This window comes from Saimiri boliviensis, chromosome 14 (assembly GCF_048565385.1).
Source record: "Saimiri boliviensis isolate mSaiBol1 chromosome 14, mSaiBol1.pri, whole genome shotgun sequence".
In the NCBI taxonomy this organism is placed as follows: Eukaryota; Metazoa; Chordata; class Mammalia; order Primates; family Cebidae; genus Saimiri; species Saimiri boliviensis.
In genome coordinates, this window is record NC_133462.1 from 11,425,093 (window position 1) to 11,451,740 (window position 26,648).

General features: G+C 50.1%; 1 protein-coding gene and 1 long non-coding RNA gene across 7 annotated transcripts in view; both read left to right on the forward strand.

The window, feature by feature from the left end:
• Window positions 1–11,677, forward strand: part of LOC141581256 (uncharacterized) — a 108,410-nt gene extending 96,733 nt beyond the window's left edge. For 2 of the 4 annotated variants that reach the window (XR_012513808.1, XR_012513809.1), the window contains exons 4-5: window positions 6,627–6,768; window positions 11,020–11,677. This is a non-coding gene — a long non-coding RNA (uncharacterized LOC141581256). Of the gene's footprint in view, window positions 1–890; window positions 6,319–6,626; window positions 6,769–11,019 lie in introns of those variants that run through there. The other 2 variants (XR_012513810.1, XR_012513811.1) reach the window with 2 other exon arrangements.
• An 8,630-nt stretch (window positions 11,678–20,307) lies between these two features.
• On the forward strand, window positions 20,308–25,086 carry PNMA8A (PNMA family member 8A). 3 transcript variants are annotated; one of them, XM_010350988.3, is made up of 3 exons: window positions 20,308–20,577; window positions 20,722–22,272; window positions 23,311–25,086. In XM_010350988.3, exons 2-3 carry the CDS (start codon window positions 20,802–20,804, stop codon window positions 23,352–23,354), a joined length of 1,515 nt encoding a protein of 504 aa, XP_010349290.3. In that variant the 5' UTR covers window positions 20,308–20,577; window positions 20,722–20,801; the 3' UTR covers window positions 23,355–25,086. The 3 variants fall into 3 exon arrangements, with proteins under 3 accessions (XP_010349290.3, XP_010349291.2, XP_074242262.1); XM_010350989.3 differs by having other exon boundaries at window positions 20,722–22,104; XM_074386161.1 differs by having other exon boundaries at window positions 20,308–20,436.
• Window positions 25,087–26,648: the final 1,562 nt, after the last annotated feature.

Below are 26,648 nucleotides of genomic sequence, written 5' to 3' on the forward strand. Positions count from 1 at the left end.
GGCGTGGCGAGGAGAGGCGCCAGAGCGGCTCAGGGCCAGCTCCATAGGGAGAAAGTGTAGCCTGTCCTGTCCCCTTCTTGTCCCCAGACCCAGCACGGTGCCTGGCACGCGGCGGCTGCTGTTATTTGTGGAATGACTGACGGTCGGAATGAACCACGGGGACCGGGGGAGTCAGACCCCAGATACATCTCGTGGGGAATGTGCTGGAAAAAAATTCTTTTCATTCCTGGAGGGAGTGCGCCCAGCGGGTGGTGAGGAGCGTTTGGAGTGGAAGGAGCAGCTGCGTAAAGGCCTTGAGGTCCCGCAGGGAAGGGTCCCGGCGCGCAGGGACCAGCACAGGCGGCAGCAGCTGGGTCTGTCCCGCGCGTGGAGCCTCCGGGGGCGGGTGGAAAGGAGCGCGGCTGCCCCCTCCTGGAGGAGAAGGCGACGGTCTGGGAGGAGCCTGCAGCGCGGTTTGCGGAATTCAGATTTATCCTGGGCCGGCGCGTCCCAGACCCTGTTCTAGGTGCAGGAAACAGGACCCTCCCGCAGGGAGCCTGCGGTTAGCTCCCTGGATGAGGACGAAATCCATGCATGAAGGAGTGAGACCTGCTGGGGACAAAAGTCCGGCAGGCAGGGGCCCGAGGAGGGCCGGGGCAGGAGAGGGTATAAACCGGGTGGTCTGGGAAGCCCTCGCTGAGAAAGTGACGAGTGTAGTGGCGCGATCACTGCTCACTGCAGCCTCGAACCACTGGGCTCAAGCGATACTCCCACCTCAGCCTCTCTCTTAGTAGCTGGGACCACAGGCGCACGCCAAGCCTCGAGATTATACATATATATATATATATATTTTTTTTTTTTTGGTAGAGACGGGGTCTCTCAATGTTGCAAAGACCGGAAGGAGGTGAGGGGATGCGGTCAGCGGATGCCTGGGGGAAGCGCATGATGGGGACAGGAAGAGCCTGGGCAAAAGCCCCAGGCCAGGGATGTGACTAGAGGGGCTTATTAATGTGTAATTACTGCCCCTCCCAAGTCAGGCTAAAGGCTGCTGCAGCGGAGGCCCAGTGACGCCAAAGAAGGCCTCCTGCCTCCATGGCGGTCGCTGTCTGGCTGGATTTTCACATGAGGCAGCAAATGCGTGCGAAGAGGTTGCTGGGGTGGGGGTGGGGAGATGTGCAAACTAGCAGGGCCTTTGGGCCCCATTAAGCGCTGGGGAACCACGGGAGGGGTTTGAGCAGGAGCGGGAGAGGTTTGTGTTTTAGGTCGGCGGGGTGCAGGGTGCAAGGCTGGAGCAGGAGGAGGCCGAGGCAGGAACCTGGGAGAGCGGGCTAAGGCCGGCCCGCCGCAGGGTGGTGGGGTTGGCAGGAGCCTGATTTGAGCTGAGCAGGTGACTGGCGGGCTGAGGTTGTGTGCGTGTGTGTTTGTGTCTCCGTGTGCATCTGCGGGTGCGCACATTCGAGTGTATATGTCTGTGCGCCTTTACTTGGCTCTGTAGAGAGGAGGGCAGGATGAAGGAGGGAAGAGGATGAAGGCAGATTTTCACCCCCATTTCCCAGACGGAGAAACCGAGGCTCAGAGAGGCAAGGAAGGGAGGTCGAACCCAGGTTTGTCTTACTCTAGGGCGCCCTCGAATAATTGGCCACCCCGGCCCCAGGGGAGGGACGGAATGATCCTCCTTCGAGAGTGAGGCCGAGGCATCCCGGGGTCCAGACCCTTCCTCTCCCCTTTCCTCCCCCAGCCCGCCTCCCCACCGGGAGATATGCCTGGGTCCGGACCTTCCCACTTGCCCCAGAGGCTGAACGTGTCTTGGCTCCTCGGCCTGCTTAAGCGAGGAGAGGAGCGATCCCCAGAATCCGGGGAATGTGGCCACATCCTAGAACCGCCGGGAGGGAAGAGGGGGACCACAGACGACGACCCTTCCTATCTCCCCGACCAACCCACGACTCCAGAACGGGCGAGGAGTCAGCGCGACTTGCTGTGCCCGCTATTTCCACCAGAGGGCGCGCCAGGACCGCAGTTTAAAATCGTGCGCGCCACCGCGCTTCCCTGGCGCTCGGGCGCTCAGGGCGCAGGTCCAGTGTCTTAAAGGGACAGCGCTCCCTGGTCTGTGGACGCCAGGCTGGGGAAATCGAGCTTTCCTGCAAGACAGCGGTTCTCAAAGTGAGGTCCAGGACCAGCTGCGTCTCCTAGGGACTAGATCCAGATTCTCGAGCCCACCCCAGACCTACAGAACCCCTTTGGGGGTGGGGCCCAGCAAGCTGCGTTTTCAAAGGACCCCCAGGTACCTGCGATGTGGGACCAGTTTAAGAACCACGGCTGTGGGGTCTGATGGTCTCTAGGACCCCTAGGGTTGCGGTTGTCAGCCCCGGCTGCCCATTGCTTGGAATCACCCGGGAAGCTTTAGGGACTGTTGCTACCCCAGCCGTGCCCTGCACCATTCAGAGATTCTGACAGCAGTTCCCATGTGCAGGCTGGGCATAGGGTCCAGGTCATTCCAGGGGCAGCCGGGGTGGGGATCGCTGCTCTAGGGCCCCTGTCAGGGCTGAGGTGTGCAGTGAAGAGCTGGCCGCCCCTGATACCTAGGCAGAAATAAGACGAGATGGCCTCACAGACACATCACACCCTCTTCAGTCCCTTGAGCAGTGCTGGAAGGAAAGCTCTGCTATGATCCCCATTTTCCATGAGGATGTGGAGGCACAGAGAGGTCAAGTAACCAGCCCAAAGTCACACAGCTTGCAAGGGGCGGTGCTGGGGGAGTCAGGCAGCCGGGCTCCAAACCCCTCTCCCCATCTCTAACCATTTCCTCTTCTCTTGTCACACCCTGTGAGCCTGGGAAGGGGACCCAGAAAGCTCCCTCGACCCCATCTCAGGGCAGCATCTTTCCCTGTCATGTCTGAGTTCTGCAATCACCTGTGGCCTCTCACTTTTCTCTTTAGCAACAGTGAGGGGTAGCTGGACTGGTCCAGATGAAGGCTGATTTGGAGTCAAATCTCTAATTTGACTCCAAAAATCTCCCCAGAGGCATCGGCCGGCTGCTTCGGGGGGACTGGCTCTGAAGGCTCCATTTGAAACCCCTTTGATTTAAAAATACTGAAGCCTCTATTGCCATCTCATCTCGACTTACCCAGGGGCTCACACTGAAGATGCTGGAATGGAGTGCAGAACGTTACGTTCACTCAAGAGGGAAACAGACTCTGGCACGAGAAGATTTGGCCGAAGTGTTGGGGATACTCAGAGGGGGTGGGAGGATCCAAACCTCGTGTGTGATTGACACGTGTGTCTCTGAGTGTATGTGTGTGTGTGTGTGTGTGTGTGTGTGTACACTTAGGGGTGTGTGTGTGAATCGTGTCTGAGTATTCCAGTGTGCCTATAGGTGTGTCTTCCTCCTTCCGCCATTAGGTGTGTATGGGTGTCTGTGTCTACGTGAGTGAATGTGTGAGTGTGTGCATGAGTAGGTGTATATGTCTGCACATAGTGTGTCTGTATTGATCTGTGTTTGTACGCAGGCTGATTTGCATGTATGTGTCTAGGCTGATGAGTCTCGGGACACAGTGTTTAACATTGTGGCTTTGGGAGTTTGTGAACACCTTTTGTTTTTTTTTGGTTTTTTTAAGACAGGGTTTTGCTCTTGTTGCCCAGGCTGGAGTGCAATGGGGAGATCTCGGCTCACCGCAACCTCCGCCTCCTGGGTTCAAGCGATTCTCCTGCCTCAGCCTCACGAGTAGCTGGGGTTACAAGCGCCCTCCACCATGCCTGGCTAATTTTTGTATTTTTAGTAGAGACGGGTTTCACTATGTTGGCCAGGCTGGTCTAGAACTTCTTACCTCAGGTGATCCACCCGCCTCAGCCTCCCAAAGTGCTGGGATTACAGGCGTGAGCCATCACACCAGACTCATGAACACTTTTTTATGTGCTGCTATGAGTCTGTGTATCTGTGACTTTGTGAATGTATGTGTGTTTGTGGCATGCCTGCACGTGTGTGTTTGTGATGGGGGAGGGTCTCTGACTATAATGTGTGTGCCTGTCTGTGTCTATATATGCATCTATATGGACCATAACTCATGTGTGTGTGTGCATGTGTGTGTCACTGAGGGAAAGAGAACAGTCTACTCAGGGTGGCAGATACGAAAGAAATCCACACAGCTCATGCTTTGAATCTGATTTGGTTCCATCATTCAAGGCCCTGCCCTACCTCCACTGCCTTCCTTCCTATCCACGTCACCTGGTTCCAGGACCAACAGACAAGGAGATACACTCAGCTGGCTTTGGACGAGGTTTTTGGAAAAGGCCATCGCATACCTCCCCACTGAGCCCCTGACACAGGTCCTCTGTCCCAGCTGTCTGAACCTCTCCTAATTGTCTCTCACCATCTCTGCTTCTCCCATATCCTTCCACCTAGCAGATCCCTGGCAAGGTGCGGCCTCCTTGGTCTATGGGAAGCAGTCCTCCCACTCCCAGACTGGCACCCAAAGCCTCCTCCACAGACAGCTTCAGATGTTTCCTGCTGTATTAGTCTGTTGTCACACTGCTATAAGGAACTACCTGGGGGCTGGCCGGGCACAGTGGCTCACGCCTGTAATCCCAGCACTTTGGGAGGATGAGGCAGGCAGATCACAAGATCAGGAGTTTGAGACCAGCCTGGCCAATATGGTGAAACCCCATCTTTAATAAAAATACAAAAATTAGCCGGGCATGGTGGCACGTGCCTGTAATCCCAGCTACTCGGGAGGCTGAGGCAGGAGAATCGCTGGAACCCAGGAGGCGGAGGTTGCAGTGAGCTGAGATAGTGCCTCTGCACTCCAGCCTGGGCAACAGAGCAAGACTACATTTGAAGAAAAAAAAAAAAAAAGAGCTACTTGAAACTGGGTAATTTATAAAGAAGAAAGGTTTAATTGGCCCATGGCTCTGCAAGGCTCCATAGGAAAGCTGCTGGGGAAGCCTCAGGAAACTTACAATCATGGCGGAGGCAAGCAGAAGCGGGTACGTCCATATGGGCCTAACAGGAGGAGGGCAGGCGTGAGCTTCCCATTGTCTGTTCCCAGGGGAGCTGTGTGGACAGTGCTTACTTCTCTATGCTTCACTGTAAACATGAGCACAGCTGCTTTTCTGAGTTTTCTGAGTCTCGAGTGGTCTTGGGCAGCCCCCTACACCATCTGCCGAGCACATGCCTGGTGGTGGGCACAGCTGGAATTCAAACCTGTCTCTCTCTCTCTTTATTTATTTTTTTAAGATGGAGTCTTGCTGTGTTGCTCAGGCTGCAGTGCAGTGGCATGGTCTCAGCTCACTGCAACCTCCTGCTCCCGGGTTCAAGCAATTCTCCTGCCTCAGCCTCCCAAGTAGCTGGGATTACAGGCATGCCCGCCACCACGCCTGGTTAATTTTTGTATTTTTAGAAGAGATGGGGTTTCACGATGTTGGCCAGTCTGGTCTTGAACTCCTGACTTCAGGTGATCAGCCCATCTCGGCCTCTCAAAGTGTTGGGACAACAGGCGTGAGCCACTGTGCCCCGGGGTAGCTCTCCTCTTACTGGGACCCAGTCATTGGACCTGCAGCTCATCCCAGGTCAGCATGACCTCATCCTCACTGAGGTTCTGAGTAGACATGAACTTTGAGGGGCACAATTCAACACAGCACAACCCTGTTCTAAGAGCTGGGGGCACAACAGGGAACAGAACAGATAGAAAGTCCCCGCCCGCAGAGCTGATCGTCTATTGAGAAGACACAGACGATAAACGAGGTAAAGAAATAAGCTATTTATTGTATCAACCTGGAAAAAAAAATACATCAGAGAAAAACATTTTAATAGCAGGAAGCCATTCAGGAGTCAGCACAAAGGATTATAACCCGGGATGCAGAGCTATGGGAAGCCACAGACGTGTCTGAGGAGGGGCAGACAAAGGGAGGCTTTTCTTGGCCAAGAAAAGCAGCTCATATAAGCCGCTTGAAAGCAGAGTTTATTGATTTCAGAGGCTGACACCCAGAGGTGGTGTGATTGGTGGAGATGCGTTACTGGGTAGGCGTTCTTTGTTTTCTTTGCTCTTTTTTTTTTTCTTCTTCTTTTTTCTTTTCTCTTTGAGATGGAGTCCTGCTCTGTTATCCAGGCTGGAGTGCAGTGGTGTGATCTCAGCTCACTGCAACCTCTACCTCCCAGGTCCAAGTGATTCTCCTGCCTCAGCCTCCCGAGGAGCTAGGATTACCGGGACTCTCTGACATCCCCAGCTAATTTTGTGTGTGTTTTTTAGTAGAGATGGGGTTTTACCATGTTGGCCAGGCTGGTCTTGAACTCCTGATCTCAAGTGATCCACCTGCTTCAGCCTCCCAAAGTGCTGGGACTACAAAGTGAGCCACCACGCCCAGCCGCTTCCAGATATTTTTAATGCTTATAAAGTATACATGAATATATGCAATTTTTTCTGTTACTTTCTACACAAATAGTAGCATTCTATGGATAACGATCCTTATGTTGCTTTTTTCACTTAACATTATAGCCTGGACACCTTTATCAGCATGTTCAGACCTTCTCATGATTTTTTGTTGTTGTTAAATTGTGTAGTAGTACACCGTGTGAATGAACCACATTTGAAATCAGTCCCCTGTTATTGGACATTCAGGTTGTTCCCTTTTTTTTTGTATTTTCTTTCTTTTAGACACAGTTTCACTCTGTCACCCAGGCTGCAGTACAGTGGTGCTATCCCAGCCCACCGCCACCTCTGTCTCCCAGGCTCAAGCAATTCTCCTGCCTCAGCCTCCCGAGTAGCTGGAATTACAGGCATGTGCCACCACGCCCAGGTAAGTTTTTTTTTGAGATGGTGTCTTGCTCTGTCACCCAGGCTGTCGTGCAGTGGCACGATCTTGGCTCACGGCATCCTCCACCACCTGGGTTCAAGCGATTCCCCTGCCTCAGCCTCCTAAGTAGCCAGGACTAGAGGTGTGCGCCACCACGCCCGGCTAATTTTTTTGTATTTTAGTAGAGATGGGGTTTCACCATGTTGGCCAGGACGGTCTCGATCTCCTGAACTCGTGATCCGCCTACCTTGACCTCCCAGAGGGCTGGCATTACAGGTGTGAGCCACTACGCCTGGCCAAGTTTTGTATTTGTGGTGGAGATGGCGTTTCACCATGTTGGCCGAACTGGTCTTGAACTCCTGACTTCAAGTGACCCTCCTACCTCGGCCTCCTAAAGTGCTGGGATTACAGGTGTGAGCCATCCCATCCAGCCTGAATTGCTGTGTTTAAAAGAAAGCAGGGAGGCCAGTGGGGCTGGCAGCTCATCATGGTTTTAATCATATCTCTGATGATGAATGATGATCTTTTTATGTGCTTTGAATAAATAGACATATTTTTAGAATCTAGCCTTAAAGTTTGCAACTGTATATAATAAAGATATGAAACTCCCACATCTCCCAATTAAAACCTTTTTTTTTTTTTTTTTTTTTTTGAGACGGAGTTTCGCTCTTGTTACCCAGGCTGGAGTGCAATGGCGCGATCTCGGCTCACCGCAACCTCCGCCTCCTGGGTTCAGGTAATTCTCCTGCCTCAGCCTCCTGAGTAGCTGGGATTACAGGCACGCGCCACCATGCCCAGCTAATGTTTTGTATTTTTAGTAGAGACGGGGTTTCACCATGTTGACCAGAATGGTCTCGATCTCTTGACCTCGTGATCCACCCGCCTCGGCCTCCCAAAGTGCTGGGATTACAGGCTTGAGCCACCGCACCCGGCAAAACCTTTTCTTTAATTTTAATAGTGAATCTTTACAGAGAGCCAAAAAGGTGTCTCATTTTATAGGGGGCTGTTCCAAACACTTTATATGAATGAACTCACTTCGTCCTTACAGCACCTCACATGGAGGATAAGCATAGCTCATATTCGTTGAGTATTCGCAATGCAGTGTTCTAAGACCTTTACTTGAATTCATTCCTCGAATCCTCACCTCCTTGCGAGTTTGGTACTAGTCTAATAATTACCATTTTATAGATGAGGAAACTGAGGAACAGAGAAGTTAATTACTCACCCAAAGCCACACAGCCAGGAAGTGCTGACACCCAGGGAGTCTGACTGCTGACATGACATTCCTTTGTGTGTGTTTGTGAGATAGGGTTTTGCTTTGTCACACAGATCGGGGTGCAGTGGTGCAATCATGGCTTACTGCAGCCTTGAACTCCTTAAAACCAATATTCTAACTTTAATAAGCAAAATATTCTACAGTGAAATGGTAATGATGTATGTGCAGCAAAATGATGGGTGATTCCCGCCCCTCCAAATGTATCAAGTTTTTCGATAGTAATCATACATCACTTTTGTGGTCAGATAAAGAATGTCTATGGCCGGGCGTGGTGGCTCGTGCCTATAATCACAGCACTCTGGGAGGCCGAGGCAGGTGGATCACCAGCCTGAGTTTGAGACCAGCCTGGCCAACATGGTGAAACCCCATCTCTACTCAAAATACAAAAATTAGCCAGCTGTAGTGGCAGGCTGTAGGGTCCAGCCCTACAGGGTCCTGTGAGCCCCTCCCTGCTGATGTGGAGATGAGAAACCGTAAAAATAAAAGACACAAGACACTGAGAAAGAGAAAAGAGAGTTTGGGCTCAGGGGTCCACTGCCAACCAAAGCTCGGAGTCGGGCAGTGGCCCTGAGTGCCTGAACACTCTTTTTTTTTTTTTTTTTGAGAAGGAGTTTTGCTGTCGTTACCCAGGCTGGAGTGCAGTTGTGATCTCTGCTCACCGCAACCTCTGCCTCCCAGGTTCAAGCGATTCTCCTGGCTCAGCCTCCTCAGTAGCTGGGACTACAGGCGTGCGCCACCACACCCAAATAATTTTTGTATTTTTAGTAGAGATGGGGTTTCACCATGTTGACCAGGATAGTCTGGATGCCTTGACCTCGTGATCTGCCTGCCTCAGCCTCCCAAAGTGTTGGGATTACAGGCGTCAGCCACCATACCCAGCCAGGACACTCTGATTGTTATTCAGTACAAAGCAGAGGGCAGGGAAGGTAGGCTGAGGTCATGGTGGTCAGTGACAGGGTCAGGGAAATCACGTGCCTTGGAGATAGGGGGCCCAGGACTTTCAAGTAGCCAAGGCAAGGAGAAAACCTAATATGTCAGCACTCTCTGCATATTTGTTAGAAATATCAAAGACATAAAGATGCTATTATTCTTATCTTCTAAGAAAAAGAGAAACCAGGTGCAGAAGCGGAGTGTGAGAGCAGACATGAAACGTACAGTTAAGCCTCCGAATGTCTGTGGGTTTCCCTGACAGCCGTCAGGTCTTGCCACAAGAGCTTGGAGAATCGGAGTTTAATGCTAACTTCCCCAGGAAGGAGGCGTCTCAGCCATTTTGGATGTCTCCTTCTCTACCTGGCTAAACAGCCAGCACTTTCCCAGCGCTGGGGCTTCCGCACAGCCGAGGCGCCCTCCAGCAGCCCTTACGCGGGCGTGACAGAGGACTTAGCGCATCTTGCCTTAGGGTCACTTTGTTCACAATGTCACCTCAGTTCCATGCTTCATAACCTGATAGTCATTAGTAATACTAAAGGTTATATTGAGTATATATCTTTATGATTATAAGTAACTATAAGATTATATATGATTATATAAATACAATATATGTAAAAAATGTGCCTATATTTCTAATTCTTTTCTAAATCAATATTTATATGGGAGCAGGGTGAGGCTTCGGACCCTTGCCACGGCACTTGCTGGGGTCCCCCCTACCCCACAGCAGGCGCCTGTAATCCCAGCTACTCGGGAGGCTGAGGCAGGAGAACTGCTTGAACCAGGAGGTGGTGGATGCAGTGAGCCGAGATCGCGCCGCTGCACTCCAGCCTGGGCGACAAAGCAAGACTGTGCCTCAAAAAAAAAAAAAAAAAAAGAAAAGAAAAAAGAATGTCTATATAAATGGTGCCGGGGGTTAAAAAAGAAAAAGCCAGTAGACTTAGTATGGTGAGATGGAAGTGGAGCATTTTAATGGACCTCGCTCTAGCCAAGGGGGCGGGGGGGAAAGAAGAAAGATATCCAAATCATTAATTTTTCTTTTCAACCTCTAAGCTAAAAACGTTTCCCCAGGGTGAGTGGGTGGCTCTGAAAGATGGCCTCATTCCTACAGAAATCTTGTTTCGGTTGGAAAGAGATCTCTACTCCTGGATCAAACGTTTCTGTTTCTAATTAGAATGACCCCTGGGTCCTAACGTCCGACGCAGCCTATTTCATTTAGGGTTGAAATGTATGTGATTCTTTTTTTGTTTTTGAGACACAGTCTTACTGTGTGGCTCAGGCTGGAGTGCAGTGGTGCGATCTCGGCTCACTGTAACCTCCGGGCTCTGGGTTCAAGCATTTCTTCTGCCTCAGCCTCCCGAGTAGCTGGGATTACAGGGATGAGCCACCACACCCGGCTGACTCTGTATTTTTAGTAGAGACCGGGTTTCATCATGTTGGCCAGGCTGGTCTGGTAAATGTATGTGCTTCTTATTTCCTTTGTGTGACATCTTCCAAGCCCACAATATGATTTTCCCCATAACAAGAGAATATGATTTTTCCCATCACACAGCGTAAGCTGTTTATTACATTGATTAAATTTGGTTTACCAGTTGTCTTTCTCCTGTGTTACATCTTTAAGTAGATACTTATAACTTTTGCCAAACAGAAATTACATTTAGAATTCAACAACTATGATACATACCTTCTTTTTTAAAAAAAAATAAGGCTGGGCGAGGTGGCTCAAGCCTGTAATCCCAGCACTTTGGGAGGCCGAGGTGGGTGGATCACGAGGTCAAGAGATCAAGACCATCCTGGTCAACATGGTGAAACTCCGTCTCTACTAAAAATACAAAAAAAATTAGCTGGGCATGGTGGCACGTGCCTGTAATCCCAGCTACTCAGGAGGCTGAGGCAGGAGAATTGCCTGAACCCAGGAGGCGGAGGTTGCGGTGAGCCGAGATCGCGCCATTGCACTGCAGCCTGGGTAACAACAGCGAAACTCCGTCTCAAAAAAAAAAAAAAAAGTAATTAGACTCATTCATTCTCTTTTTTTTTTTCCTTTGGCCAAGAATTTCGGACGAAAATCGGGAACTGTCACCAGAAGACTGTGCTGACCACGTGACATCTGCCAGGCATCAGGAAGACGACCAGCCTCCCTAACGAATGAGAGAAAGTTCACCTGTGTTTGGTGCATTTCGTTTGGGAGTCTTTTAAAAAATAGGTACTTGTACTACTGGGTTCATGTTTTCAGCTGTGGAATATTCTAGAAAAAACAGCGGGCCGGGCGCGGTGGCTCAAGCCTGTAATCCCAGCACTTTGGGAGGCCGAGGCGGGTGGATCACAAGGTTGAGAGATCGAGACCATCCTGGTCAACACGGTGAAACCCCGTCTCTACTATAAATACAAAAAAAAATTAGCTGGGCATGGTGGTGCGTGCCTGTAATCCCAGCAACTCAGGAGGCTGAGGCAGGAGAATTGCCTGAACCCAGGAGGCGGAGGTTGTGGTGAACCGAGATCGCGCCATTGCACTCCAGCCTGGGTAACAAGAGCGAAACTCCGTCTCAAAAAAAAAAAAAAAAAAGAAAGAAAAAACAGCGATAACGTTTATTTCACTGCTTTAACCCTGAATGTGTGGCTGTGTTTATTTAAAAAACATTTTTTTAACCATTGTAGAACATGTAACATGCATCCAGAAATGTGCCCTAAATACAGACATAATTTGGCAAATGATTACAGAGAAAGTGCCACGTTACTGTCATCGCATCTAGAAATCATCGTCCTCCCGGAAGCCCCTCATGTGCTCTGCCCATCCTAAAACCCCTCCCTGCCCCAGGGATAAATAATATCCCATTTTGAGATGAACACTGCCTTGCTTTTCTTTAGATATCTATGCTTATTAACAAATTACGAATTTCTCACCGTAGATTTGATTACTTTTGAATCTTATTTGAATGCAATCTTATTGGTGGATTGTTTTTGGTGTGTGTGTGTGTGTGTGTGTGTTTTAGAAAAAATACATTAAGAAAAGAAAGACGACGTGGGGCCTCTCGATTTCCTGGCCGCAATTCCTTACTTGGAATGTTGTTTCCTTACTGCAGAGAGTGGAGACAGCTGCCAGCATTTTTTCTGTCTGAAGGAAATTCAAACGCCTGCAGCTGTAGCTGTAACCCGAGCCCCAGCTCAGATGAGAACACGTCTCTTCTCCCGCCAAATAATCCCAGGGCTTTATTGGTTATTTCCAGAGAGGGAGAGAGAAGGAACTCAGAATGGCGCAGGAGAGAGTTGCTGTGTTTGTGGAATAAAAGCACTGGGTTTTATGTTCTTATTTTTTGATTTTTTTTTTTTTTTTTTTTTTTGAGACTCAGGAGATCCTCTTGCCTTAGCCTACCAAGTAGCTGGGATCACCGGCATACGCCACCATGCCTGGCTACTTTTTGTATTTTTTTTGGCAGAGATGGGGTTTCGTTGTGGTGCCCAGGCTGGTGTTGAACTTCTGGGCATAAGGAATCCACTCACCTTGGCCTCCTAAAGTGCTGGGATTACAGGTGTGAGCCACCATGTCCTGACAACACTATGACTTTTGAAAAGCATCGTAGTTTCCAACAAGTTAAGAAGTCACACCTGAATCCAGGCAACACAGATGTCTACAGGGCCCTTCTCAGCTCTTCATTTGAAATACCAGAAAATGGAAAACAACCTGCGTAGCCATCCATAGGGGGACTAAGTAATTAACCTATGGCCGTGGTGGTCACACGTGATTGATCATGAGCCGTGACAAGAAATACATTTTGCTGTGATCTGGGAGACACACACACACACACACACACACACACACATACACACACACACACGTATATATAATAGGAAAGCCGGGCACGGTGGCTCATGTCTATAATCCCAGCACTTTGGGAGGCTGAGGCGGATGGATCACCTGAGGTTGGGAGTTGGAGAACTTCCTGGCCAACATGGTGAAACCTTGCCTCTACTAAAATACAAAAAATTTGCTGGACATGATGGCACGTGCCTGTAATCCCAGCTATTCAGGAGGCTGAGGCAGGAGAATTGCTTGAACCCAGGAGGCGGAGGTTGCAAGGAGCTTAGATAGTGCCATTGCACTCCAGCCTGGGGGACAAAAGCAAAACTCTGTCTCACAAAAGACAAAAAAAAGGCCCAGCACGGTGGCTCACGCCTGTAATCCCAGCACTTTGGGAGGCTGAGGCGGATGGATCACAAGGACAGGAGTTTGAGATCAGCCTGGCCAACATGGTGAAACCCCGTCTCTACTAAAGATCCAAGAAAAAAAAAAAAAAGCTAGGCGTGGTGGCACACACCTGTATCCTAGCTACTCAGGAGGCTGAAAGAGGAGAATTGCTTGAACGTGGGAGGCAGAGGTTGGAGTGAGTTGAGATCGTGCCATTGCACTCCAACCTGGGAGACAAGCGAGACTGTCTCAGAAGCAAGAAGGAACTCTCGCAGAACAAATCGGACAGAGCAAGCTAGGGTGAGTCACAGAACCATGATGGTGGGTTGTTACAGCTGACTCAGGAGGAAACATCTAGGTGGGACCCCAGAGCCCCCTGGACTTTCTTTGGGTTCAGTGTTTATAGAAACGTTGTGGGTTCTCATTGAAAATACACAGCAGGGCACCGGGCGCGGTGGCTCAAGCCTGTAATCCCAGCACTTTGGGAGGCCGGGGCGGGTGGATCACGAGGTCAAGAGATCGAGACCATCCTGGTCAACATGGTGAAACCCCGTCTCTACTAAAAATTCAAAAAATTAGCTGGGCATGGTGGCGCGTGCCTGTAATCCCAGCTACTCAGGAGGCTGAGGAAGGAGAATTGTCTGAACCCGGGAGGCGGAGGTTGCGGTGAGCCGAGATCACGCCATTGCACTCCAGCCTGGGTAACAAGAGCGAAACTCTGTCTCAAAAAAAAAAAGAAAAAAGAAAATACACAGCAGGGCAAAATAAAAACCTGAAGGTGAAACAGAGCGGGAGAGGATGGAAGGAGAACCCTATACTGGAAGTGCAGAGATGGGTGGGAGGGTTGGGGCTGCAGGGATTGCTTTGTCATGGAAACCACAGTGCCAAGTTGTTGCCTTGGAAACCACAGTACAGAGTGTTGTCATGGAAACCACTGTAATGATTCCTCTTAAGGGTCCTTCAACTATTTTTAAATCTGCTAGCAATCACTGTGGCTCGTTAATGGGAGAGCAGGCAGGCAGCTGACGCCATTTTCTCTCTCTCTGTCTCTCTCTCACACACACACACACACACACACACATACATATATACACATATAGTGTCACATTTATAATATTTAGGCTGATGCAAAATTAATTGCAATTTTTGCCATTGAAAGTGGCAAAACTATAGTCCCAGCTACTTGAGAGGCTGAGGCAGAATTGCTTGAACCTGGGAGGCAGAGGTTGCAGTGAGCCAAGATCATGCCGCTGCACTCCATCCTGGGAGACAGAGTCTCACTCTGTCTCAAAATAAAATAAAATAATGGCAGAAAAAAACAGCAATTACTTTTGCACCAACCTAATATATATTTACATATTCCTTTTTATATAAAAATAAAATTTTGCTGTCTTAAATATTGATCTCTTAAGTATTTAGGAATGCATTTTGTGTGTGTGTGTGTGTGTGTGTGTGTGTGTGTGTATGTAGACATAGACACAATATTGTTTTATGTGCATTTATTTAAAGTTCTTTTTGAGAGAAGAACTTGCTTGGTCACTCAGGCTGGAGTGTTGTGGCATGATGCTTGCTCACTGCAGCCATGATCTCCCAGGCTCAAGTGATCCTACCCGCTCAGTCTCCAGAGCATCTGAGACTATAGGGATGTGCCACCATGCCTACCTAATTTTTGTGTTTTTTGAAGAGATGGAGTCTTGCTATGTTGCCCAGGCTGGTCTTGAACTCCTGGTTTCAAGCAGTCCACCTGCCTTGGCTTCCCAAAATGCTGGGATTACAGGCATGAGCCACCACGCCAGGCCTATTTTTAATATTTTTATGGCTCAATTTTTATTTACAGTTATTCATTTTCTTCTTCTTACCCATTAAAACCACATAGGGCTGGGCATGGTGGCTCATGCCTGTAATACCAGCACTTTGGGAGGCCAAGGTGGGTGGATCACGAGGTGGTGAGTTCAAGACCAATCTGGCCAACATGGTGAAACGCCATCTCTACTAAAAATACAAAAATTAGCTGGTCATGGTGGTGTGTGCCTGTAGTCCCAGCTACTAAGGAGGCTGAGGCAGGAGAATCATTTGAACCCAGGAGGTGGAGGTTGCGGTGAGCTGAGCTTGTGCCACTGCCCTCCAGCCTGGGTGACAGGGAGAGTCTTGGTCTCAAAAAACATAAAACAAAATGCATATTGCTTTCTTCACCCCCATACCTCACTGAGGCAGCTTCATTCAAAGTTTCATTTTTGCCTTTAATGCCTCTGCCTTCTGAGCATTCTCAGATCCACTTGGGAAATCTCAGTCTCCGGGACCTGAGATGTTTCTCTTCTGCTTTATTTGTGTTCTGTTATTTGTGATATAGTTGGTCAAATTCAAATATGATACTGGCTGTGGAAAATTTTAATTCCAAGCTGCATTTACCGTTTCCAAACCTCACATTTTGAACTGTTACTATAAATAAAACCTTTCCGTTTATTTTTTAAATGGTGGCATTGGCCAGGTGCAGTGGCTTATGCCTGTCATCCCAGCACTTTGGAAGGCCGAGGATTGTTTGAGGCCAGAACTGGAAGATCACCCTAGGTGACAGAGTGAGGTCCGTCTCTACTAAAAACTTAAAAAATTAGCCAGGCGTGGTGGCACATGCCTGTAGTCCCAGCTACTTGGGAGGTTGAGTCAGGAGGAACCCTTGAGCCCAGGAGATGAAGGCTGCGGTGAGCTATGATTGAGTCACTGCACTCTAGCCTGGGTGACAGAATGCGACTCTATCTCAAATAAAATAAATTGTGGCCGGGCACGGTGGCTCAAGCCTGTAATCCCAGCACTTTGGGAGGCCGAGGCGGGTGGATCACAAGGTCGAGAGATCGAGACCATCCTGGTCAACATGGTGAAACCCCGTCTCTACTAAAGATACAAAAAATTAGCTGGGCATGGTGGCACGTGCCTGTAATCCCAGCTACTCAGGAGGCTGAGGCAGGAGAATTGCTTGAACCCAGGAGGCGGAGGTTGCGGTGAGCCGAGATCGCGCCATTGCACTCCAGCCTGGGTAACGAGAGCGAAACTCCGTCTCAAAAAAAAAATAAAAATAAAAATAAAAATAAAAAAATAAATAAATAAATTGTGGAATATTCCAAACTCAGGATCAAGAATAGAGAATTGACTGGCCACGGTGGTTCATGCCTATGATTCAAAACTTTGGGAGGCTGAGACAGAAGGATCACTTGAGCCAGGAGTTGGAGACCATCTTACCCAACATAGTAAGAGCCTGTCCCTACAAAAAAAAATGTTAAAAATTAGCGGGGCATAGTTAAAAATTAGCTGGGCATGGTGGTGAGCCGAGATGGCACCACTGCACTCCAGCCTGGGTGACAAAGGGAGATTCTGTCTCAAAAAAAAAAAAAAAAGACCTGGCCAGGTCTGGTTTGCTCAGACTCTGCACATCCCAAAGATCTTTGATCATCTCCTAGGAAGCAAGCTCTAAGCTCTTGGAGAAGCCTGTGCTAACAGTGTGACCTGTGGTGGAGGCCTTGGGCCACATGGCATCAGTTTGTCTGAGACTGAGTAATGAAGGCCAATCGCATAGGTGCTCAATGCCTATGGGATCTCCCCTTCAAAAAAACTCTGGACATCAGCCGGATGTGGTGGCTCATGCCTGTAACCCCAGCACTTTGGGAGGCTGAGGCAGGCAGACGATGAGGTCAGGAGATCGAGACCATCCTGGCTAACACGGTGAAAACCTGTCATTTATTCTGATTGCTCGGTGTGTTACTATATGGACATATATGGACATATCACAATTTATTCTTCTGTGAACTGGCATTTGGGTAGCCTCTAGATTTTGGCTATTGTAAATAGTGCTGCAAGGAATATCATTGTCCCTATCTTTTAGTGAACATGTTTCTGCAGGTTTTGCTTTAGGAGAGTTTTCCATAGTGGATGTACTAATTTATGTTCCTACCAGCCATGCACAGATACAAGAGTTCTGATTTCTCAGAACAAGGTGAAACCCCGTCTCTACTAAAAATACAAAAATTAGCAGGGCATGGTGGTGCAGCCTGTAGTCCCAGCTACTCGGGAGGCTGAGGTAGGAGAATTGCCTGAACCCAGGAGGTGGAGGTTGTGGTGAGCCGAGATGGCGCCATTGCACTCCAGCCTTGGTAACAAGAAGGAAACTCCGTCTCAAAAAAAGAAAGAAAGAAAGAAAGAAAATAAAGAAAAAAAGAGAAACATTATCATACCCTGTCAGGCAAAGGCTCAACTAAGAAATATCCTATAATATTCTACTGGGAGAAAGTGCATAGAACACGACATTCTACCAGGACAAGGGCCAGAACCGCCTCATCATGGGACCGTCTTGTCAATATCCTGTTGGACAGCAAGGACACCCATAACTATAAATACCCCCAGCCTATAAGCAGCGGTGGGCTTTGGTATTAAGCTGCTCCCCCACTTCCATAGGTGTCTGCGGTACACCTGGGTTGCTGTTGAGCTGCCCTCTGTCTGTGTCTCTTTTACCCTCACCTTCCCTCCAAAACCAAAGAGGACTACCCACTCCGTAGGCAGTGTGCTGAGAATAGCAGCTCATGAGCAAAGCTGCAGTCACATTAATACCCACTTTTAATGACATGCTAATTAAGGGGTGGGTTATTTAGAATTAACCAGCAAATGGGCAGTAACTTATGGGTGTTTCCATGGCAATGCTAAACTCTCATGGTGCTGGCAGTCATGTCTTATGGAGAGTGGCTTTCAGTGCCTTTTCCAGGTTTTGGCTGGTCTTCAGTGTGGCCGTCAGTGGAGTCCCCTGGGCCTCCTACCTCAACTTTGCTGCCCATGGCCAAGACCTTTGTTAATAATTAAAGCCAGGCGCTGTGGCTCACGTCTGTGATCCCAGCACTTTGGGAGGCTGAGGCAGACAGATCACTTGAGCTCAGGAATTTGAGACCAGTCTGGGCAAAACAGCAAAACCCCATCTCTACCAAAAACGCAAAAAATTAGCCAGGTGTGGTAGCAGTCACCTGTGGTCTCAGCTACTCAGGAGGCTGAGGTGGGAGGACTGCTTGAACCCGGGAGGTAGTGGTTGTAGTGAGCTAAGATGATACCACCGCCGGGCGCAGTGGCTCAAGCCTGTAATCCCAGCACTTTGGGAGGCCGAGGTGGGTGGATCATGAGGTCGAGAGATCGAGACCATCCTGGTCAACATGGTGAAACCCCATCTCTACTAAAAATACAAAAAATTAGCTGGGCATGGTGACACGTGCCTGTAATCCCAGCTACTCAGGAGGCTGAGGCAGGAGAATTGCCTGAACCCAGGAGGTGGAGGAGGCTGAGGCAGGAGAATTGCCTGAACCCGGGAGGCGGAGGTTGCGGTGAGCCGAGATTGAGCCATTGCACTCCAGCCTGGGTAACAAGAACGAAACTCCGTCTCAAAAAAAAAAAAAAAAGATGACACCACTGCACTCTAGCCTGGGCAACAGAGTGAGACCCTGTCTCAAAAACAAAATAGAACAAAAAAAATTAAGCACTCCTATGTGACTTGGCTGAACTTGCCATCTGCTTTTTTATTTTTTTTTTTTGAGACGGGTTTTGCTCTTGTTACCCAGACTGGAGTGCAATGGCCCGATCTCGGCTCACCATAACCTCCGCCTCCTGGGTTCAGGCAATTCTCCTACCTCAGCCTCCTGAGTAGCTGGGACTACAGGCCGCACCACCATGCCCAGCTAATTTTTGTATCTTTAGTAGAGACGGGGTTTCATCTTGTTGACCAGGATGGTCTCGATCTCTTGACTTCGTGATCCACCTGCCTCGGCCTCCCAAAGTGCTGGGATTATAGGCGTGAGCCACTGTGTCCAGTCTTTATTTTTTGTATTTCTTTTTTTTTTTTTTTTTTGAGAAGGAGTTTCACTCTTGTCTCCCAGGCTGGGGTGCAGTGCCGGGATCTCAGCTCACTGCAACCGCTGCTTCCCAGATTCAAGTAGTGCTCCTGCCTCAGTCTCCCAAGTAGCTGAGTTTGCAGGTGCCGGGCACCACGCCCAGCTAATTTTTGTATTTTTGGTAAAGACAGGGTTTCACCATGTTGGCCAAGCTGGTTTGGAACTCCTGACCTCAGGAAATCTGCCCGCCTGTGCCTCCCAAAGTGCTGGGATTACAGGCGTGAGCCACTGCAGCAGTCTGATAATGTTTCTTTAGTTGGGCCTTTGTCTGCCTTGTGGTCAGGTGGGTGGGCAGGATGTTTCTCACGGCCTGAACCCCCGTAGAATATTTCACTTGGACCAAGGTCTGCAAAATAGTCGGGTGGCGGGGGTGGGGGTGGGGTGGCTAACAAAATGGTTGTCGTTTGGATTAACACTCCTCTGCAGGGGCAATCACTGAGCTGTAACATTGCTCCCCGACTTCCTGGAGGACACTAACAACCCACCCTGCATCACGTTGAGGAAACAAGGAAAGGCAAGGCATTATCTTCATGCTAGAAGGGGTCGGGTAGGAAAGTGATGTTTCTAGAAGTTTCTGGAAATTCCTGGAAGAACCCAGGAGCCTGTAGTAGAGAAGGTTACAAGGCCAACAGGAGCTGTGGCTTTTCTTAGAGAAACCCAAGATTAAAGCCTCTTTTTCTTCCTTCCTTGATTTATAGCAGGCATCCCCAAACTTTTTACACAGGGGGCCAGTTCACTGTCCCTCAGAGGGCCGCCACATACTGTGCTCCTCTCACTGACCACCAATGAAAGAGGTGCCCCTTCCTGAAGTGCGGCGGGGGGCCGGATAAATGGCCTCAGGGGGCTGCATGCGGCCCGCGGGCCGTAGTGTGGGGACGTGTGATTTATTGTGTCTGCCAAGAGTCACGCTGGGTGAATCTAACAGGTGGGGCAGAGGATGATAAAGTTAGTGGATGCAGTCACTGATGTCGGCGCTTCTCCCCGACCTGACCCCCGCGTTCCCGAGGCCCACTTGGGTGGAACAGTTGGGCCTCCACGGAGGCGCCATCGGGGCGTAGCCAAACCCCTCGCTCTGCGACCTGAACAGCCGCCCTCGCCCCGGCTCTCTAGCTCCAGTGGCAGCGCCGGCGCGTAGGCGGGCTCGGTCCTAGCAACCCACGGCCGGTTGCCATGGAGACCTCGGGAGCTGCGCAGCCCGAAGACCCCCCGAGCGGCGGTGCGGGAGCCAGTGCGCAGGCGCGCGCTGCGACGCCAACCTCGGCTTCGCGCAGCTGCCCGGATCGAGGCGGGCAGCCGCGTGACCCGCCCGGGCCGGAGCGGGGGCGGACGGCGTCTTTCTGGTTCTTTCTGCCTCGAGCAGCTGCACCGAGGTAGACTGAGCCGGCGACTGGGGAACGGCCGCATCCCAGCGGCCTCTCTTTGGCCTGGCTGGGCGGTCGGTGGCTGGGCTGCCAAGTAAATCCCAGCCGCGCAGGGACGGAGGGCCTTTTGCGGCAGATTCCGGGACACGTGTGAGCACCCGGGGCCCGGGTTGGGGAGGAGGGTGTTGGGAAGGCGCGAGGCCTCCTGCAGGCCGGCCGCGGAGGGGGCAGCTGGGATCTGCGAGCTTGGCCGTCTTCCCGGGAGCCTGACCTCACTCCCTTGTCACCTTGCAGGATTACGGTTTGGGGACCGCTGCAGCCCCACGTCCACCTGATAGACTCTTTACCACGCGTAGTAGGGTCAGAGCCGCTAAATGTCCAAGACCATGGCGATGAACCTTCTGGAGGATTGGTGCAGGGGAATGGAAGTGGATATCCACAGGTCCTTACTGGTCACAGGCATCCCAGAGGACTGTGGCCAAGCAGAAATTGAGGAGACCTTGAATGCGGTCCTCTCCCCGCTGGGCCCGTACCGCGTGCTCAACAAGATTTTTATGAGGGAAGAGAATGTTAAAGCTGCCCTCATTGAGGTTGGTGAAAGTGTGAATCTGAGCACCATCCCCCGTGAATTCCCAGGAAGGGGTGGTGTCTGGAGAGTGGTGTGTAGAGACCCCACCCAGGATGCTGAGTTTTTAAAAAATCTGAATGAATTTCTGGATGCGGAGGGGCGCACCTGGGAGGATGTGGTCCGCCTGCTCCAGCTCAACCACCCGACACTGTCCCAGAACCAGCATCAGCCCCCAGAGAACTGGGCAGAAGCTTTGGGGGTGCTCCTGGGAGCAGTGGTGCAGATCATTTTCTACATGGATGCCGAGATCCGAAGCCGGGAGGAAGCCAGGGCCCAGGAGGCCTCTGAGTTCGAGGAGATGGCAGCCTGGGGTTTAGCAGGAGGGAGGAAGATCAAGAAGGAACCGGGGCTTGCAGCAGAGGTGGGTTCTACCTTAAAGACGGAGAACCTCAACAACTGGAATGCCACGGGAGACCAGCATGACCCTCCCAAACCATTGGTTCGCAAGGCTGGAGCCAAGACTCGCTCCAGGAGAAAGAAGCAGAAGAAGAACCCCAAGCAGGAAGCAGTGCCCTGGAAAAAACCCAAAGGCAATGATTCCAGCAGCTCGGCTGACTTGGAGGATCCTGAGGCGGGTGATACTGAAAGCATAGCCATCTCAGAGTCGATCAAGGGCGGCAAGAAGCCCTGTATGAAGCAAGAGGCGCTCTCTTTGAAGAAGCCTGGGGCGAAATGTGCCTGGAAGGGTCCCAGAGACCCTCCTCAGGATGTTCAGGCAGAAGCTGAGAGTCCAGAAGGCGCCTCTGAGTCAGACCAAGATGGTGGCCACCAGAGTCCACCAAAGAAGAAGGCCATGGCCTGGGTTTCCCCCAAGAACCCTGCCCCCATGAGGAAGAAGAAGAAGGTGAGCTTGGGCCCTGTCTCTTACGTCCTGGTTGACTCAGAAGATGCCAGGAAGAAGCCGGTGATGCCAAAGAAAGGGCCGGGCTCAAGAAAGGAGGCATCAGTTCAGAAGGCGCCTCGAGGCCAGCAGCCTGCTGAGCCAGCAGCCTCAACCTCTAAGGGTCCAAAGGCCAAGCCAGAAGGCTCTCCTCGGCGTGCCACCAATGGTGAGAATGACAACAGAAGTGACTGGGCTCCTGCCAGCGAGTGGGTGAGGCAGGAGGAGCAGGAGTGGCAGGCGGGGGCAGAGGCGCCTGAGCAGGTGGTGGGTCAAGCGGGTGATGAGGAGGATCCCAGTGCACTGCAGGAGGTGGATGACACACCAGTTGAGGAGGGTAAGAGCCCAGACTCCCCACCCCACCCCACCACCAGGAGTCCCTGAAGGCCGATGCTGGGGACATCTAGTGGGCAGGAGGCAGCAGAGCAAACCTACCGACCAATTGTTTATCAATGAATGTTGCTGTGGTCATCTGTCAACTCCATCTGACCCATCTTCCTTGATGAGAATTTAATGGTTTGGGGCGAGGCATGGTGACTCATGCCTATAATCCCAGCACTTTGGGAGGCCGAGGTGGACAGATCACTTGACGTCAGGAGTTCAAGACCAGCCTGGCCAATGTGGTGAAACCCCATCTCTTAACTAAAAATACAAAAAATAACTGGGTGTGGTGGCACATGCCTGTAATCCCAGCTACTTGGGAGGCTGAGACAGCAGAATCTCTTGAACTCTGGAGGCGGAGGTTGCAGTGAGCCTAGATTGTGCCACTGCCCTCCAGCCTGCATGACAGAGTGAGACTCTGTCTCTAAAAAAAAAAAAGAGTTTAATGATTTGGGAGCCTGAGGCAGGCGGATCACTGAGGTCAGGAGTTCGAGACCAGCCTGGCCAACATGATGAAACCCTGTCTCTACTAAAAACACAAAAATTAAAAAATAATAATAATAATGCTTTGAGGTTATGGTGTTTGCCGGGTATGTGGTTTTTTTTTTTTTTTTTTTTTTGAGACGGAGTTTCGCTCTTGTTACCCAGGCTGGAGTGCAATGGCACGATCTTGGCTCACAGCAACCTCCGCCTCCTGGGTTCAGGCAATTCTTCTGCCTCAGCCTCCTGAGTAGCTGGGATTACAGGCACACACCACCATGCCCAGCTAATTTTTGTATTTTAGTAGAGACGGGGTTTCACTATGTTGACCAGGATGGCCTTGATCTCTTGACCTCGTGATCCACCCGGGGTATGTGGTTTTAAGGGTGAAGTTTTCCAGAGGCCTGGCTGGGGAATAGAAATGTTCAGGGACCGAGAAATTTCTCGGAAGTAACACATTTCTTAATGACACCTCTCTCTGTTCCCTTCTTGAGCTGTTCTCATTTATTCACAGAATCCAGAAATAAATTGGGGGACCATCCGTACCTGAGGAGTTGAAAGAACAAGGAAGAAGTTCCAAGTCAGCAAAATTTCCTCTTGTCACTGAATGAAATAAGACTTTGGACTGTCTTAGGGACCCTGTTGATAGCGATCTGGCTCTGAGGTAAACGATAGGTGAGATCTTGGTGGGAGGGAGTTGGGGTACGGAGGTGGATCTCTATGCCCTTTTTCCTACCAGGCCTGCTGTTTTCACTGCCCCTCCACTCACCTTCGGAGGCAGGAGAGTTGGTAAGAGGATTGGGAAAATTCTAGAACATTCATTCCCCTTTATGCATGAGCAGGTCGCTGTTATACTCATCCACGTTCAGCCTTTCTCCCCCGCGCCTCGCTGCCTCCCCGGGATGGTCAGCGACCTCTGCAGGCCCTGGCGTTTGGAAGAGCTGAGTGGCCCCGCCATTTTCTCCCTTCCAGCCTTTCTTTCCTGTAACCAGTGGGGTAAGTTAGGCCAGGCCCTTCACTGCAAACCTGGCTTCATTGCTCTTTCGGTCTCCAACCTCCGGCTACCTAGCCACGAGGTCCCCGGAGTGAGTTTTAGGGAAAAAGAATGTCTGGTTAGATCTCGAAGTCCTTGAGTTTTAGCGTCTGTTAGTAAAAATGGCCCTTTGATTCCCATTTGGGATGAGCCCTCTCAGGAATCCTGTGGGGAAGGGGGTGATTGTAGGGAAGGACTCAGGCAGTCCTAGGTCCCAAGCTCTGATTTCATCCATCCAACAAACTGTCACCATCTTTGCACCAAACTGTCACGATCTTTGCAGCAGAAGGCCACTACTCCCATTATAGTAAAAGGGGAAAAAAATCTTTTAAAATCCAGTTGTTAATGTCTGCCCTCTGAATTTAGGCACACTATGTTAGACCAGACCGCCGTGTGCCATTGTGTGTGTGTGTGTGTTTGTGCGCGTGTGCATAGGAGAGGGCAGGGTCCCTGAGACAGTGGTTTCCAAACTGTATCCTAGATGTCCACAAAGACGTAATCTAAATCTGTTTTTTTATGTGTTTAAAAAACTGTGAAAAGTGACTACTCAGATATGTGGGAAACCTAACAAGTTCCATTGAAGACTGTCAGACTGTTTATCTTGTGTTTATAGGTTAACCTGGTTTTGTACACGTCTTGAGTTAGCTGCTTCTGGCATCTCTTTGCTTAAAATTGAGCTGCTTGTAAATGTGACTGGTGAGAGAGGTTCGAAGGGGAAGAAATTCAGTCCTGTGCATGGCCTGTTATCTGACGCACTGAAAGCAAGTTTCCTTTTGTAACTGACACGCTCTCATTCTGCTGTGACTTTAGTTGTATGGTAGCAAGTAAATGTATTAACATGGTGAACAGTAATAATATTCTGTCATAGAGTATTAGCCCTTGTACATTTTCAGGGTCTCTTTTTCCGACTTCAGTTTTTGTGCTGATGTGAACAGTTGTTGTATGTTCCCAGTGATTCAGCTTTAAAACAAATTTCTTGTGATGATTCATTTCAAAATCCTGAGTGAGTGTAACTGAAAAATACAGGAGTAAAGAGAGTGGTTTCTATTGACAGCTATGCAGCTGTGTGCATCAAGCTTCTGGGGTGTGTGCAAAACAAAACCCAGGGGTGAATTGGATTCTTGAAATGACCAAAGCCTGCAACTGTCCAGCTTCTGATTTCGAAACGGGTTCATTAGGGCTTCATTGTCTTAGCAGGTCGACACCATGACTAGTAAGTGTAAACGCGGATGTATAAAATAAAGCTTAGCAAATTAAGTGTCCTGCTCAGTCTCTTTTGTAGGTGGGGATTGCATGGACTATTACATTTGAGGCAAGGGTTCCCCCTTCAAACAGCACCCCCAGCCAGACGTGACTGGTTGTCAGATACGGATTCAAGGTTTGAGAACTGTTAATTACCCATGAGAGAAGAAGCCGTTTTCCTCTTTGTGAAAGGCTTTCCCCGATGTGGAAGGATGTGTCACAGATCTTAGGGTTTCTAGAATAGGTATCTGGTGATGTGAAGTACCTTGAAGTGCCAGTATGTTTGTTTGTTTGTTTATTTATTTTTATTATTTTTTTAGACAGAATCTCACTCTGTCACCCACCCTGGAGTGCAGTGGCACAACTCAACTCACTGCAACCTCTCCCTCCGAGGTTCAATTGATTCTCCTGCTTCAGCCTCCAGAGTAGCTGGGACTACAGGTGTCTGCCACGATGCCTGGCTACTTTTTGTATTTTTAGTAGAGATGGGGTTTCGCTATGTTAGTCAGGCTGGTCTTGAACTCCTGACCTCCTGATCCACCCGGCTCAGCCTCCCAAAATGCTGGGATTACAGGTGTGAGCCACTGCGCCTGGCCCAATTTATTTTTATCAGTAGCTGGAAGATGAAAACCTTTCCCTCCCTTCCTGTTCCCTCACACAGAAGCCAAAGTCTTTTTTTTTGTTTTTTGGTGACAGGAGGGGAGGGGATGGAGTTTTGCTCTGTCGCCCAGGCAGGAGTGCAGTGGCATGATCTTAGCTTACTGCAACCTCTACCTCCTGGGCTCAAGTGATCTGCCTGCCTTGGCCTCCCAAAGTGTTGGGATTATAGGCGTGAGCCACTGTGCCCAGCCAGAAGCTGAGGTCTTTTAGCTAAAAACTTAGTTTTCTTCTGACCCTCCCCTGCCCCTCCCCAGGAACTCCTGAACCAGGGTGTCTACTACATCCGTCACTTGGAATCTGTTCAAGGTGGCATTTTGTGGCCCCACCTGCTGATTCAGGATCTCTTGGGAGTTGTACCTGGGAATCTGCATCTTAAACAGTTTCTTCTGAGGAGTCTACTAATAATACAGGTTGGAGAGCTGCAGGTGGAATAATTAAGACTTGGGGAAAGGGAAGTGTCCTTAGGGGTCTCGGTTAGGGTTTTGCGAAAGTGAATGGAGATTGTGAGGAAAGATGGGAAAGAAATTGGGAGGCCGAGGTGGGTGGATCACGAGGTCAAGAGATCGAGACCATCCTGGTCAACATGGTGAAACCCCGACTCTACTAAAAATACAAAAAATTAGCTGGGCATAGTGGGTGCGTGCCTGTAATCCCAGCTACTCAGGAGGCTGAGGCAGGAGAATTGCCTGAACCCAGGAGGCGGAGGTTGCAGTGAGCCGAGATTGCGCCATTGCACTCCAGCCTGGGTAATAAGAGTGAAACTCCATCTCAAAAAAAAAAAAGGTGGGAAAGAAACCAAAAGAGATGAATGGGCACAGCGGCTCATGCCTGTAATCCCAGCACTTTGGGAGGCCGAGGGGGACAGATCATGAGGTAAGGAGATCGAGACCATCCTGGCCAACATGGTAAAACCTCAG

Excerpts from the sequence above, each read along its gene's own strand:
- PNMA8A (XM_010350988.3), top strand. The coding sequence starts at position 20,802 with ATGTCCAAGACCATGGCGATGAACCTTCTGGAGGATTGGTGCAGGGGA. Across the intron at positions 22,273-23,310 it reads TGACACACCAGTTGAGGAGG|AATCCAGAAATAAATTGGGG; the intron begins GTAAGAGCCCAG and ends ATTTATTCACAG.